General features: G+C 40.4%; 2 protein-coding genes across 2 annotated transcripts; one reads left to right on the top strand and one right to left on the bottom strand.

The window, feature by feature from the left end:
- Window positions 1-7,288: 7,288 nt before the first annotated feature.
- On the bottom strand, window positions 7,289-8,200 carry LOC130408245 (olfactory receptor 52D1-like). Its single transcript, XM_056731733.1, has one exon. It carries the CDS (start codon window positions 8,198-8,200, stop codon window positions 7,289-7,291), a length of 912 nt encoding a protein of 303 aa, XP_056587711.1.
- A 1,910-nt stretch (window positions 8,201-10,110) lies between these two features.
- LOC130408195 (olfactory receptor 52E2-like) lies at window positions 10,111-11,040 on the top strand. The gene has a single exon (XM_056731677.1). The coding sequence runs from the start codon at window positions 10,111-10,113 to the stop codon at window positions 11,038-11,040; it is 930 nt and encodes a 309-aa protein (XP_056587655.1).
- The last annotated feature ends 2,141 nt before the right edge of the window (window positions 11,041-13,181 follow it).

Raw genomic sequence — 13,181 nt, 5'->3', positions numbered from 1 at the left:
CGGGCGGTAGAGCTCAAGGCGAGGTCGACACTGAGATTTCGGCCATTGTGGGCAGCACCGGGTTGCAGTGTGGTGCGCCATCCTCCTTGAAATGCTTGCGGCTTGATTTTGGTTCTTGGGGCCTTGGTTCCTGTCCAGTGCATGCGGAGCTCACAACGATTTTGAATGCGGCGTTCTAGGTGCGTTCCTGTCTGACAGGATCAGGAGCAGTTACTGGATGATGGGTTGGCTAAGGGCCAGGCACTGTTGGACCTGCTGCCTTCCCGGACTCCACCCATTGCACGCTTTGATACTTCGCGTACGAGGGTTCTCTCAACACATATGCACATAGGCCACGGGACAAGCAGAAGTACGCCTTCCCCCCAAGTGAGCCACCGTGCACAGGTCCTGTGGCTTGTCAGGGAAAAGGGATATCAAGTGCTCTAAGTTGTGCCTTACTGGCCCAACCAAATTTGGTTCTCAGACTTTGTGGCTCTGATGACAGAACCCCCCAGACTGATTCTCCTGGTGGAGGAAATTCTATCGTAGGGAAAGGGCATGGTGTAGCACAACAGGCCAGACGTCTGGAACATCCGTGACGGGAAGAGGAGAGTCTGAGCGTCTTTCAGCTGCCTGTCGTTGAGACTGTCCTGCAGGCAAGAGCCCCCGCCATTTATATGCCTTCAAGTGGCGCCTCTTCTCTTCCTGGTGTTCTTCCCGAGGTGAAGACCCACAGAGATGGCCGATCGGGTTTTTGTATAAAACCCTCCTGCTGGTTAACTTGTGACGTAATATGTGGGCGGTGTTACAAAACATACAAACAGGTTCAGTTTAGTTCTCCAATGCGGTGTCGCAGCAGACGACGCTGCTCCTGCTGTATATTCCATGTGTGCGTCCTTGAGACTAAACCACAGACATGCTCTCTGAACCTACCATAATAATGTACATTTACTGAGAATCATGGTTCAATGACTGGAACCAAGCTGCAAGTTGATTTACTGGAATAAATCTGAGAATTTGAGCTAAAGCTGTCATGGAACTCCCATTCTCCCATTGTAATATAACCTTCTGATTGAGGTTGGGGAAAGGTGTTGACACACCAGTATTCTGTGCGCAGACATTTGGAACAGTTCTCTTTCCTGAAAAAGACTCGAGAGCACCCTCTCCATGTCCTCTCTGAAAGTGTACGTTGCCGCTATTGCCGCTCATCACGATCTCGTGGAGGGTAATTCTCTGGAGCAACATGACCTGTTCACCAGGTTCCTAAGGGGCGCCTGGAGGATGAAGTCGTAAACAGTCGTAACCATTCATTATGATTAGCACGAGTGCTGGCACTCCTGTGCATGACTGCATGTTAATTTATCACATCCACAATATGTTTTAATTAATTAATGCTTGATTCTGATTTTACCATCCGGCCTGTCCTCTGATCCCCACTTTCTTTAGCAGCCTTGTTGTGGAATTGGAAACAAAGCCTCTGCAGCCCACTTCCACCGGGAACACTTTTGCTGTCCATCCCCGATCTTCCGCCTCTGCTACCAAGTTGGCATACCGGAGATTCTTTCTTTCAAATGCTTCGTTAATGAACTCTTCCCAAGGTACAGTCAACCCAACTGTGAGGACTGTCCTACTTTTAATTAACTTACATTTCCCAATCCCTGCCTATACTCAGTAGACCTGAATCTGGTGTTCGGGGTTTGGCCCATGGTTGGTCTCTACAGTGGTCTCTGCCACTCTCTTGGTCTCTACAGCTGCAGCCAAGCACTTTGGTAGTTGATTGTGACGCCATCTGTATGTCCCTTGTGTCAACCTCTTCCTACAACCCACAAGAATATGTTTGAGGTTTGCTGGGGCTGCACATAAGTGGCAGGCTGGATCTTGTCCATACCAAACATGCAGATTTGTTGTTGAGGGCAGCACATTATATGTGGCTCTTATGATAAAACGTACCCTGTTTGTTTCCATACTCCACACCTCACTCCAAATGATTTTGTCGCCTTTCAATGCCTTCCCACCTCATCCAATGCCTTGCTGGGCTTGAGAGAACGCTCTGGCGCATCTAATTGCATAATCTTGACGCTGTATTTCCTGCACTTCCAGGTGATGCTGTTCCTTTGATGAAGCTTTTCCCCACGTGGGTGTGGTTGATGCCAAACCAAGTCCCCCTCTCCCACGATCTCCTAACACTATGTCTGAGGGCTGCCTTTGCATCTCCTTCCACTGTTGTTGGGTTCCATTTCCTTCCTGTCGCTACTGTTGGAGCAGCATCTCTTACACAGGGATCATAGGATTCTTTGAGTGTCATCTCTAACCTTGTTTTGGTGCATTTATATTCCTCCACTAGGCTTGAAATTTAGCTCAGTTGTAAGAGCATTGCGTTAACAACGCAAGGTTGTGGGTTCGATCCCAGGGGATCGCATATGCTTAAGTATAAATGTAAGTCACTTTGGATAAAAGAGTCTGCTAGATGCATAAATGTAAATGTAAAAGAATCAGGAAGAGAGAGAGCTCCATTCACCTACAGCCCTATGTTGCTAAGGCATCTTAGTAGCCCAAGACATTTCCTCACTTGTGTTCTCACCAATCTCTCCAGGTTATTGGCGTTAGACACCGTCAGCTCACACATTGAAATTGGCCACATCAGGCAAAATTGGAAGCACCAGAGTTTCAGCTTCCCAGGGAGAGCTGTAATACTGATTTTCTTGAGTCCTCTGGGTCTATTCGCTCATGCCAGCAGTCTCTCCAGGCTGTCCTCTGGCTGTCTCTTGCCTGAGTTGTTTCACTTGTTCGGCGTCTTTAAGGTCTGCGGTGTACCAGCATCCAGGGCATTTGATGGGCTTTTCCTTGACCATTGGTATGGGCTCACCCTTTGAACAGAACCTGTCATTGGTATACCTGCCCTTGACAATATAAATGCTGAAGGATTTGCTTGGTTTGACCTCCATTTTTGCCCAACTAATGTACTCCTGGAGCTTTTCCAGCAGCCGCTTTGTACATGCTTTGGTTGTTGTGATGGTTGTCATGTCATCCATGTATTCCCTGCTTGGAGGTAGGAGCAACTCCATCATCCCAACACGCTGCCCGGATTATTATTCAAGCAATAGGTGAAATTGTGCAAGCTGCTATTAGGACAACCACCAGCCGCTGCTACGCGGTGGAACAATTCTGTGTGTTAATACAAAAATATAAAATATGCCTTATTCTGCTTTGTTAAGTGATCTGGAATGTGGAAGAATTCAAAGGCTGTCCACAGCAGCTTATGTTGCATTGATCCAAAAGGCATTGGCAAGATCTAGAAAAACAACACGAAGGTCTTTCTTCTCCTTTTTTGCCATGTGCAACTGGTGCAAGATGATGTTAGCGTGTTCCAAACATCCAGAGAAACCCCCTATGCCTGCCTTCTGCACTGAAGTGTCAATGAAGTTGTTCCTCTTCAGAAATCCGGAGAGTCAATTGGCCACAACGCTTCAGAAACCTAACCTTCCCAATTGAACAGGCTAATTTGGCGAAACTGGTCAAAAGTTGAGGAGTTTTTCTCCTTGGGGATCAGTATACCCTGTCCTTCTCCAGACCTTTGGTATCACATGCTTTTTACATGCCACAGCCATTAATCTCCAAAGGGACCTCAACACCCAATGGGCTTTCTTGTAGAGCAGTATGGTAAACCCTTGGGTCCAGGAGCTGAAGCTGATCTTGCCCGTTTTACTGCACACTCAACTTTGCTCCATTTCGGGGCCTTGTGTCCATCTGATGTTCTGGTGGCTGTATTGGTGGCATGTCCTCTGGAATGGATATCGGCTCCTGCCTCTGATTGTCAGAATACGTAGGTGTTCCTCAATATCTGTTATAGGTACTTTAAGGGTCCCAGTTTTCTCTTTGCTAAAGATGCTTCCGATGAACTTGCAAGGATCTTTGCAGAAAGCTGTCCTAGTTCGCTCCTTCTTCTTATGTTGCTTTCTCAAGCTCTCTGCTCTTCGCAGCGAGGCCAGTCAACTTTAAATATTGCCTTGTAGTGCCTCTAGGCCCTTCCTTTCCTCTTCTGTGGCCTTCTTCCACTGTTTCTTAAGGCGCTTCCTTTCTCTGACAAGTGTGTGGATTTCTGTTTGTCTCCTGGACTTAGGTCGGCCCGTCGTCTCCTTCTGTGACCTTGGGTTCTTACTTTTCACTCCAAATCTTTCCACCCCATAGGTGTAGATGATCCCCCCTCTTCTGCAGATTTTTTTGACATCTCGTTTTTGGCTTGCTAAAAGATGGACAAGATCTGAGTAAATGGTTGCCCATTCTTTGTTGCAGGATTGAGGCAAAAGTATCCGAGGTCTGCTTCCATCCATTTTCCTTTCTACTTCTTGCTGTGGCTGGGTAGTCTCCAGGTTGCTGAATGCTGGTAAATTGTATGCCTGGTTGGGCTTCGTCTGGGGTTCTGATTAACTGTGGGCTGTGGTGCTTGGTCAATGCGAGGTCCCTCACTAAGCTCTCTCAGGCACTGCTTCTTGGTTTGATGGATTTTAAGACCTTTCTCTGATGTTACCTTTGTCCAGCCACAAATGCATATCCGTAGATTCTGTCCTGTTGTACCAACTTCTGCTGTGCTGATCTCTTGGTTATTTGTCATTTCCATTCAGAGGTCTGTTGCAATGTGATCTACCGATGAGTCATCTTACGTCCCCGCTCTTGCAAACTCCAGGGGTATTCTTTCTCTTGTGTTTTTCGGAAGCATAGATGGGTGGACCCATTACACTTATGGTAATACATTCTGCTGACTTGGGTAGCTAGCCCAAGTCTGCCCTGGAGGGGTCTATTCCCTCCTTCCATCAGTCTCTCCAGTCCGTCAATAGGTCTCTCCCTAGTTGTAACCTGCCCTTTCACAGTGGTGACTGGTTTTAACCAGATTATTCAGATTCGCTTAATAGGAGTAGTTGTTTCAATCCCACAATTTCAGCACAGTTGAATTGCCCCATAGGACATTCGCCGAGCCTTATGCAGGTGGAACCAATGATGAGTGCGAGCAGATCATCGTCCAGACCGGTAAAAAAATGCAAGGTTCAAGGCTTGATCGTTCCAACTCACCTGATTACACAACTCCAGAAACTCCTCCAAATACCTCTCCAGAGCTATAGCTGTCCATATTTTAAGGTCTGCTATTCTGTCACGTGTAGCCTATATACTGTAAATATATAATGTGCAAGACAACGGAGTATAATCTGTTCCCCCTAGTTTCCGCTCCAATGTTCTCCCTGGATTCAGCTCCGGAGTTCCCTGAGGACCACGCCCGCGGGGATTCCCCTTGCTGCTCCTTCTCCGTCGTCCCCTCTGACTCTCCCTCCATGGTTTCCCCTGACTCTACCGCGGTGGCCGTCGTGACTTTGGCACTTGCTTGCGCCTGGACGATCATCGCATCCCTGGACTTACCCCAAGGAATTTTTTTTGGGGGCAGGGTCAGAGCGAAGTGGCAGTCCCGGTATCCCCCAGCACAACCAAGAATACCGAACACCGCAAGCACCCTTGGTAAATTACGGTTGTGTACTACCTCTCCAGTCTCCTCCCCACAACCGTGACAACCAATCCAAGCTTCTTGTCTCCTTGCCCAACGTCACGACCAGAGCGTCCGTTCCCACCTTCTTGCCCCAGCGTCAAAACCAATCCAACCAATTCCACCACGTCCAGCGCTCCCTGCACCAACCAGCCCCCAGGACGCCAATACCGCCTTCCCCACTTGGTACTCTTTAGGCACGAGGACGCGCCTCTTGGAAGGGGGGTAATGTCACGGTTGTGCTCGTTTTTGTTTTGTTTTGCCTTCTGTTTCTGCTGTCCTAATTAGTTAACGAGTCCCTCGCCTGATTCAGTTTCCCTTCATTGCGTTTCCCCATGTATTTAAGCCCTGTGTTCCTCAGTTCCTTGTCTTTTATTGCTTATGTTTGCGTGTACACTATTCCTGTGGATTCTTTAAACGTTACCCGTTTGGATTACACTCTGTTGTCTTGCGCATTATATGTTTATATAGGCTACACTTGACAGTGGGTCTGACAGTGACGCAATTTCAATCCTCTGCATGTAGCATGTGGCAGTATTGACAATAAGCAGACTTTGACTTGACTTTTAATTAACAATAAACAGCACAAAACTTTTACATTTCTCAGCTTTTTTTCAAGGCTTATGATAGGCATAAAGAACAAAAGTAGTCTGCAGCTACTGACAAACGCATTATGATATCTCATTTTTAACATGGATTGTGAAGGCTTAAACTTGTCATATATAGAACTGGCTTGCAGAGACATCCCTATTCCTAACAATATATTTTTGAATGTACATGAAATGAATTAAGAATTCTCGTTGCGGAAATGTCTTTTGTGTCATTAACATTAACATTTTAGAATTTTTTTGTGCTTCCATGGTGCATTCTGAAATAGCACGGCTTTAAATACAATTATCTTTCAAACCTACTATCAGATTCACAATATGTGAGTCGATCAGCCAAAATGGCTACAGAATAAAAGTAGATTTAAAAAAACTGCAATATAAAAAAATATTAGTAAATTAGTTTAGAATATAAACTATATAAAACCTAAAAACTTCACCAAATTTACAAAGTGGCTAATTTATATGAAATGATCCCAGTGCTTACTTTATTTAATGTGACCACGGAAGACAAAACTTATGGGTTCAATTTCTAAATTGAAAGCTGAATAAACATAAACATCTATTGATGTAAGGTGTGTTGGGATAAGACAATATCTGAGATACAATAAGCATAAATATATGTATTGCACTGGAAGAACGAACCAAGAAGGGTCATTTAGTGTATTGCACAATTTATAAGGGTAGTTCACTCTAAAATAAAAAATCTGTCATCATTTACTCACCCTCATATTGTTCCAAACCTTTTTAAATGTATTTGTTCTGCTAAAAACAAGATCTAAGAAATACAGGTTTGGCACAAACTGAGGGTGAGTAAATGATGACAGAATATTTATTTTGGGTAAACTATCCCCTAAACGATAGTTTAAATGTTATTCATAGAAAACGAGATAAAAAACCAACAACAAAATGAAAAGGAAGGTTTTTACTGAAGCGTCACAATTGTGTTGTCAGAGAATCAGCAGGGGCAGGTCCCAAATGTTCACAATGCAATTTATTTCAATTGTTTTAAATTGTAAAATCCCAATAAATAGCCTATCTGATTACACATAATGTAGAAGAAATAAACTTTTGATCATAAAATAATTCTAAAAACAATCTGTAATAAACAAAGAGGTTCCTTTTTTACAGAGTGTTGTATTTTATTCAAATAGAATACCACACAGAAAATACACTATAGCACACATAACTTTAAGATTCTTTTGCGAACCTCTTTGAGTTTTAAACCGTAGATTACAGGATTGAGGAGAGGTGGCACTATAATGATCTCTAAAGCCAAAAAATTACGGAGATCCTCAGGAAAATCACTTGAACCGTATCTGCTGTACATCATATCAAACAGCATTGCAACATTGAAATTAACCAATGAAAACAGATGAGGAAGACATGTCTGCCAAAACTTCCTTCTGCACTCTAATGATGCTTTACATGCAACTGCAAGTTTTATATAGGACACCAAAATTACAACGAAAAGGCCAAAATAAAATATAATTAAAACAAATCCATAAACGTTATTAATAACAGTTGATTCACAGGAGAGCTTTACCATAGACCAGTTGTCACAATACAATTTATCAATATGATATTTACACAATGCCAACCTCCTTAATAAGGAAACACCAATAAACACCATAATACATGGCACAGTCCAACAGAAAGCAAGTAATATAAAGCAAGAAAATCTGTTCATCTTTGTATGATAGTTCAAAGGTTTGCATATGGCCACGTGTCTGTCATAGGCCATCACTGTTAATGTACAAGATTCACACATTACTGAACCGTAAATCACAAAAGTTTGTATTACACACATGTTAGGAGTAATCACATATAAATCCAGTATTAAATCATGCAGAAATTTAGGATAGAAACCCATGGCTCTATATATTCCATTTATACATAAATTGCACAGAAAAATGTACATTGGTTCATGAAGAGCTCTGTCCAAAACAATAAAAACGCTGAGCCAAATGTTCAGAAACAGTATTGTGATATAAAGAGCCAGAAAGCAGGTGAAATAAACATGCCTGTATGATTTAGAGTTTTGGGGTTCGATCAGAGTGAATTTTACATAGCTTATATTTTCCATTATGTAATGAATAACAAGTTACATCTGTCCTTTTGTAAAATATATTGACATTTGTTTCTTTAATATGATCAGAATATAGCGAGTTAAATAAGCAAATATATCCTAGATAAATTGTGAATTCATGATTGTTCCACAGCTTGGACTTATAAAATTTAACAGAATGTAACAAGGATAACTGTTAAAAAGCGGTAATCCCAAACAAGAGCTGCATGAAATGAAGGCTCCAATGTCATTGACATGCTTATAAATAACTTTTCTGTTCCCTCCTAGAAAAGTTTCTGTGCAGCTTTAATTAAACCCAGAGGGTGCTTTTCACTCACTTTCCTATAATCTGCTTATCTGATTCTTTTAAAGAAAAAAGGTTTGCACTGAAAAGCAAAGGGGAAATAAAAAGGAATAAAATAAGAAAACATTGTTCTTATATGGGAAATGTTTCTATCAGTACAGATTGAAAAAAAGAATGACATTCAAATTTCGTATGTGTATGGTGTTTGGGGGGGGTCGCAGGCACAATAACCAAAACATTATACCGTCAGTAATGTGTGACTGAATGTAATTGTGAATATAATTTGATAGGTGATATAACCATTTATTATCACCTCTACACTGTGGTAAATGTGCAACATGACAGAAATAACCACTTGTTTTCGCAATTTGGTGTTGTCACCCTAATCACCCTTTTTGAGCAGCCGCCCAGCATTCATGCAATGAATGTTTCTGCTGTTATGTATCCTGGAAATTCTTTGTCTTTGGTTTATTCTTGTTCTTTTTGTTTTTGTTTTGTAGGACGGAGTTTGGCTGGTGATGTGATTAGTGCAAGTGGTTCCACCTGTGATGAGGCTGTTGCCGGCATTTCTTTAAGTAGCCTTCATTCCTTGCTCTTGGTTTCTGGCTCTCTATGGCCTTGGTTATTTTTTCCTTTCATTAATTTTATAAATTTATTTACACCTAGTCCTGTTAAATGAATCTTTAAATGCTAAAATATTTTATGAAAAAATAAGTATAGTCATTTTTTATTTCACTGGGACTTTAAGATGTCAGATGGACTGCATTCAAAGTAACCTATTTCCATACTAAATAGTACGCAACAATCAGCAGCTTCCGCTGACATTTCTCAGTATGCATCTGATGGACACTATGCAATGGGAGCTGAGGAAACACCAAGTGTAATAGTTAATCAAATAAAAACAACAATGAAAAACTGTGAGTCGTGGTCCTTTAAATTGTAAGTGATAGAGGCAGCAAGAAATGTATTCGTTGTGGTTAAATTGTATTTGTTACATCTGGGTAAATGGTTCCCATTTACTGTTAGTAGATCAATATATAGGGTCACCAGACAATAAAGACACAGCGGACATTTTCACTATGTAGTACATACATTAATTTTAAAAGGCTATATTATACAACAAGCTTATATTCCAGTGATTTTTCTGAAAGACAAAGCATAGTTGTTAAACTTGAGAGGTATAACCACAAGGAATTCATTTCTTGCTATATGCATGCTGCCCACACATTTCTGGTATTTTCTTTATTTGTAAATGATTTGTCTTTCTTTGTTTTCTTCCTGTTTTTTATTTGGCTATTTTTAACCAAGCTTCAACATTGAGATTAATTAATCCCAAGATATTTTATAATGTCTGTTATTTTCATCTATAAAAGCAATAATAACCAAGCCTCTAAACTCCACAAAGCCACACTCATGATTCCTGAGTCTGATCTTCTGCCGCCTACCTCTGCTTCACTACTTCAATTCTTATGATTTCTTTCAAACATCAACTGGCATTGACACATCTGACACTGATACAATGTATTTAACTTTGTTTACAAATATTTGGTAACATTGTCTGGGGTGCTGTTTGTCTTGAATAATAATATTGCTGTTATTTAGGTAATGCATATACATTACCTTGATGGATAATAAGTCTTATCCTGTGATGCTCACTCTTATGGTGCCCAATGAATCAAAATCATTTCGACATGCGTATTTCACTTGTTTTCTTTTCCTCTATTTGCTTATATTGTCAATTAATTTTCGACTTGTTTCAGTTATTGTCATGGTGAAATCTCTTCACGAACCAATGTTTATATTCTTGAGTCATCTCTGTGTGAACGGAGTATATGGAGCCTCAGGATTCTACCCGAAAATTTTATCTGATCTAATCTTGGACTCATATGTGATCTCCTCTTACATGTGTGCTCTGCAAGCCTTTGTTATCTACAGTTCTTTAATGACTGAGCTTATAATATTAACAGTCATGTCATATGACAGATATGTAGCCATATGCAGACCTTTGGATTATCATTCCATATTGAATAAAAGCACTTGTTGCAAATTCATTTTTGTTTGTTGGATTGTACCCAACTGCTGTGTGATTCCAGCAGTCCTGTTATCAAATCTGAGGACATTTTGTAAAAACCACATTGACAAATTATACTGTGACAACTGGTCAATTGTAAAACTGTCTTGTGCATCATCTTTTGTTAATAATATTTACGGCTATGTTTTTGCTGTCATATTTGTATGCTGTCCATTTATTATTATACTGTCCTATGTTAAACTCATTGCTGCCTGTAAAACATCTCTAGAAAATAGAAGAAAATTTTGGCAAACATGTTTACCACATGTACTATCACTGATAAATTTCACCTGTGCTTTGCTTTTTGATTTCATGTATAGCAGATATGGTGCAAATGACATTCCAGAGAGTTTGCGTCATTTTTTGGCTTTAGAATTTGTTATAGTTCCACCTATTTGTAATCCTGTAATCTATGGATTAAATATTAAAACACTGCGCAGAAGAGCTATTCCCTCATGTAATGCAGCAAATGTACATATTTAAATTTGTTATAGTCCTCTAAAAAGGAAATGGAAACTATTCCCCTTCATTCATTTCAGTCTGCAAATTCATTTTGTGTGTTTACCTTGAAATACTAATGAGTTGGGGTAACTGTAGTGCTTACATTTTTATGGAATTACATTTTCGGAACTTAATAAAATGTGAACAGAAAAACACACATTAATACATGTTATATAAAAAATATTTGATAGTGTCTTTTTGTTACATGTAACCTATAAATTGAATCTTATGAACAAGTAATCTGAAACTGAATTTAGTGCTGTTACTAACACATTTATTCATAAAATAATGCAACACACATAAAGACTGCTCCCTAACAGACCATGGTTTAAGCACCACACTTTTATATGATGGTAAACAGAAAACAGAACTATAAAAATAACAAACTTTTCTAAATATCCAAGACAAATTAGAGTTAAAAACTAACAAGCCTTTATCTCTTCTAAAAACATACAGTAAGAGTGAATTTCGAAGTTTACTCTCCTTATGTCTTGACCAAAGCTAATAAGAGCAGTTTGGTACATGATGATGAGGCCCTTACCATTGCAATTCCCATTTTCAGGTAAACCAAATACCACTACTGTCTCAAACCAAACACAAAGCTGTATGTGATACTTTACAATTAAAATCTAACTAGAACAGGCCTTAAAACTTTTGTAAGCTGCATCATTGTCAGAACCTATAGATAAACATTTGATTATAATATACTTTAATGTGATGAATGAAGTTTCGTCTGGTCTTTGCTATTTATAATATTCAGTTAATATGTAATAGTGTTTATTTAAAAACAGGGGAGATTACAGATTTTCAATATTAGGGGGCTCAGCCTCCAATGAGGATATGTATTTATATATATATATATATATATATACAGTATATATATATCCACACAGTATATGTAGCCCATCCCTTAGCACCACATACTGTATACACAACAAAAATAAATATTTAAGAAAGAAAATGCAGAATAGTTATTGTTATTGATATTAATATGAATTGATCAATGTGCAACATTTATAACTCAAAGTGACAAAAACAACCACAAATCAATATAAATGTTACAATAAACTGCTGAGTGCTCCAGTGAGTATAATCAAGAACTGGCCAGTGGTGCGGAAAGAAGAAGCCAATGGCTATTTTTGAGCCATTATTTATATGCGACACACCAAGGTCTGATCAACCTACGGTGGGCCTCCCGTGGCTGAAGGTGTCTTGTGATAAAGGGCCAAAACACCCAATGAGGCTGAGGTACACAACTAATGATTTGTCGCATTGATTGGAACCATACAAAGGGCATTATCAGCAGCACCTCACCAAAAGGCATCTTTCATCCAGGACAGTGGATGTGATGACAGTGGGAATGGTTCTTCTTGGAACCAAAAACGGTTCTTATTTGGTATTGCTCTGAAGAACTTTCCCTTTATTTTTTACAGTGTTGCTTATAATATAAATCAAATAAATTCACAATATAAAGGGAGATGGCTGTGCCCATTCATTCATCTTTTTACAGAAGCCCCTGGGCGGTAATCATGGTTAAATGACTGGAACCAAGCTGCAAGTTGATTTACTGGAATAAATCTGAGAATTTGAGCTAAAGCTGTCGTGGAAGTCCCATTCTCCCATTGTAATATAACCTAATGATTGAGGTTGGGGAAAGGTGTTGACACACCAGTATTCTGTGCGCAGACATTTGGAAACGTTCTCTTTCCTGAAAAAGACTCGAGAGCACCCTCTCCATGTCCTCTCTGAAAGTGTACGTTGCCGCTATTGCCGCTCATCACGATCTCGTGGAGGGTAATTCTCTGGAGCAACACGACCTGTTCACCAGGTTCCTAAGGGGCGCCTGGAGGATGAAGTCGTAAACAGTCGTAACCATTCATTATGATTAGCACGAGTGCTGGCACTCCTGTGCATGACTGCATGTTAATTTATCACATCCACAATATGTTTTAAATTAATTAATGCTTGATTCTGATTTTACCGTCCGGCCTGTCCTCTGATCCCCACTTTCTTTAGCAGCCTTGTAGTGGAATTGGAAACAAAGCCTCTGCAGCCCACTTCCACCGGGAACACTTTTGCTGTCCATCCCCGATCTTCTGCCTCTGCTACCAAGTTGGCATACC

Source organism: Triplophysa dalaica, chromosome 19 (genome assembly GCF_015846415.1).
Source record: "Triplophysa dalaica isolate WHDGS20190420 chromosome 19, ASM1584641v1, whole genome shotgun sequence".
Taxonomy (NCBI): Eukaryota; Metazoa; Chordata; class Actinopteri; order Cypriniformes; family Nemacheilidae; genus Triplophysa; species Triplophysa dalaica.
The sequence above is the reverse complement of the archived record's forward strand: the minus strand, read 5'-3'. Positions and strand labels throughout refer to the sequence as shown.

Bases quoted from the DNA above. Each gene is read 5' to 3' on its own strand.
- LOC130408245 (XM_056731733.1), bottom strand. From the start codon at position 8,200: ATGGAAAATATAAGCTATGTAAAATTCACTCTGATCGAACCCCAAAAC.
- LOC130408195 (XM_056731677.1), top strand. From the start codon at position 10,111: ATGGATAATAAGTCTTATCCTGTGATGCTCACTCTTATGGTGCCCAAT.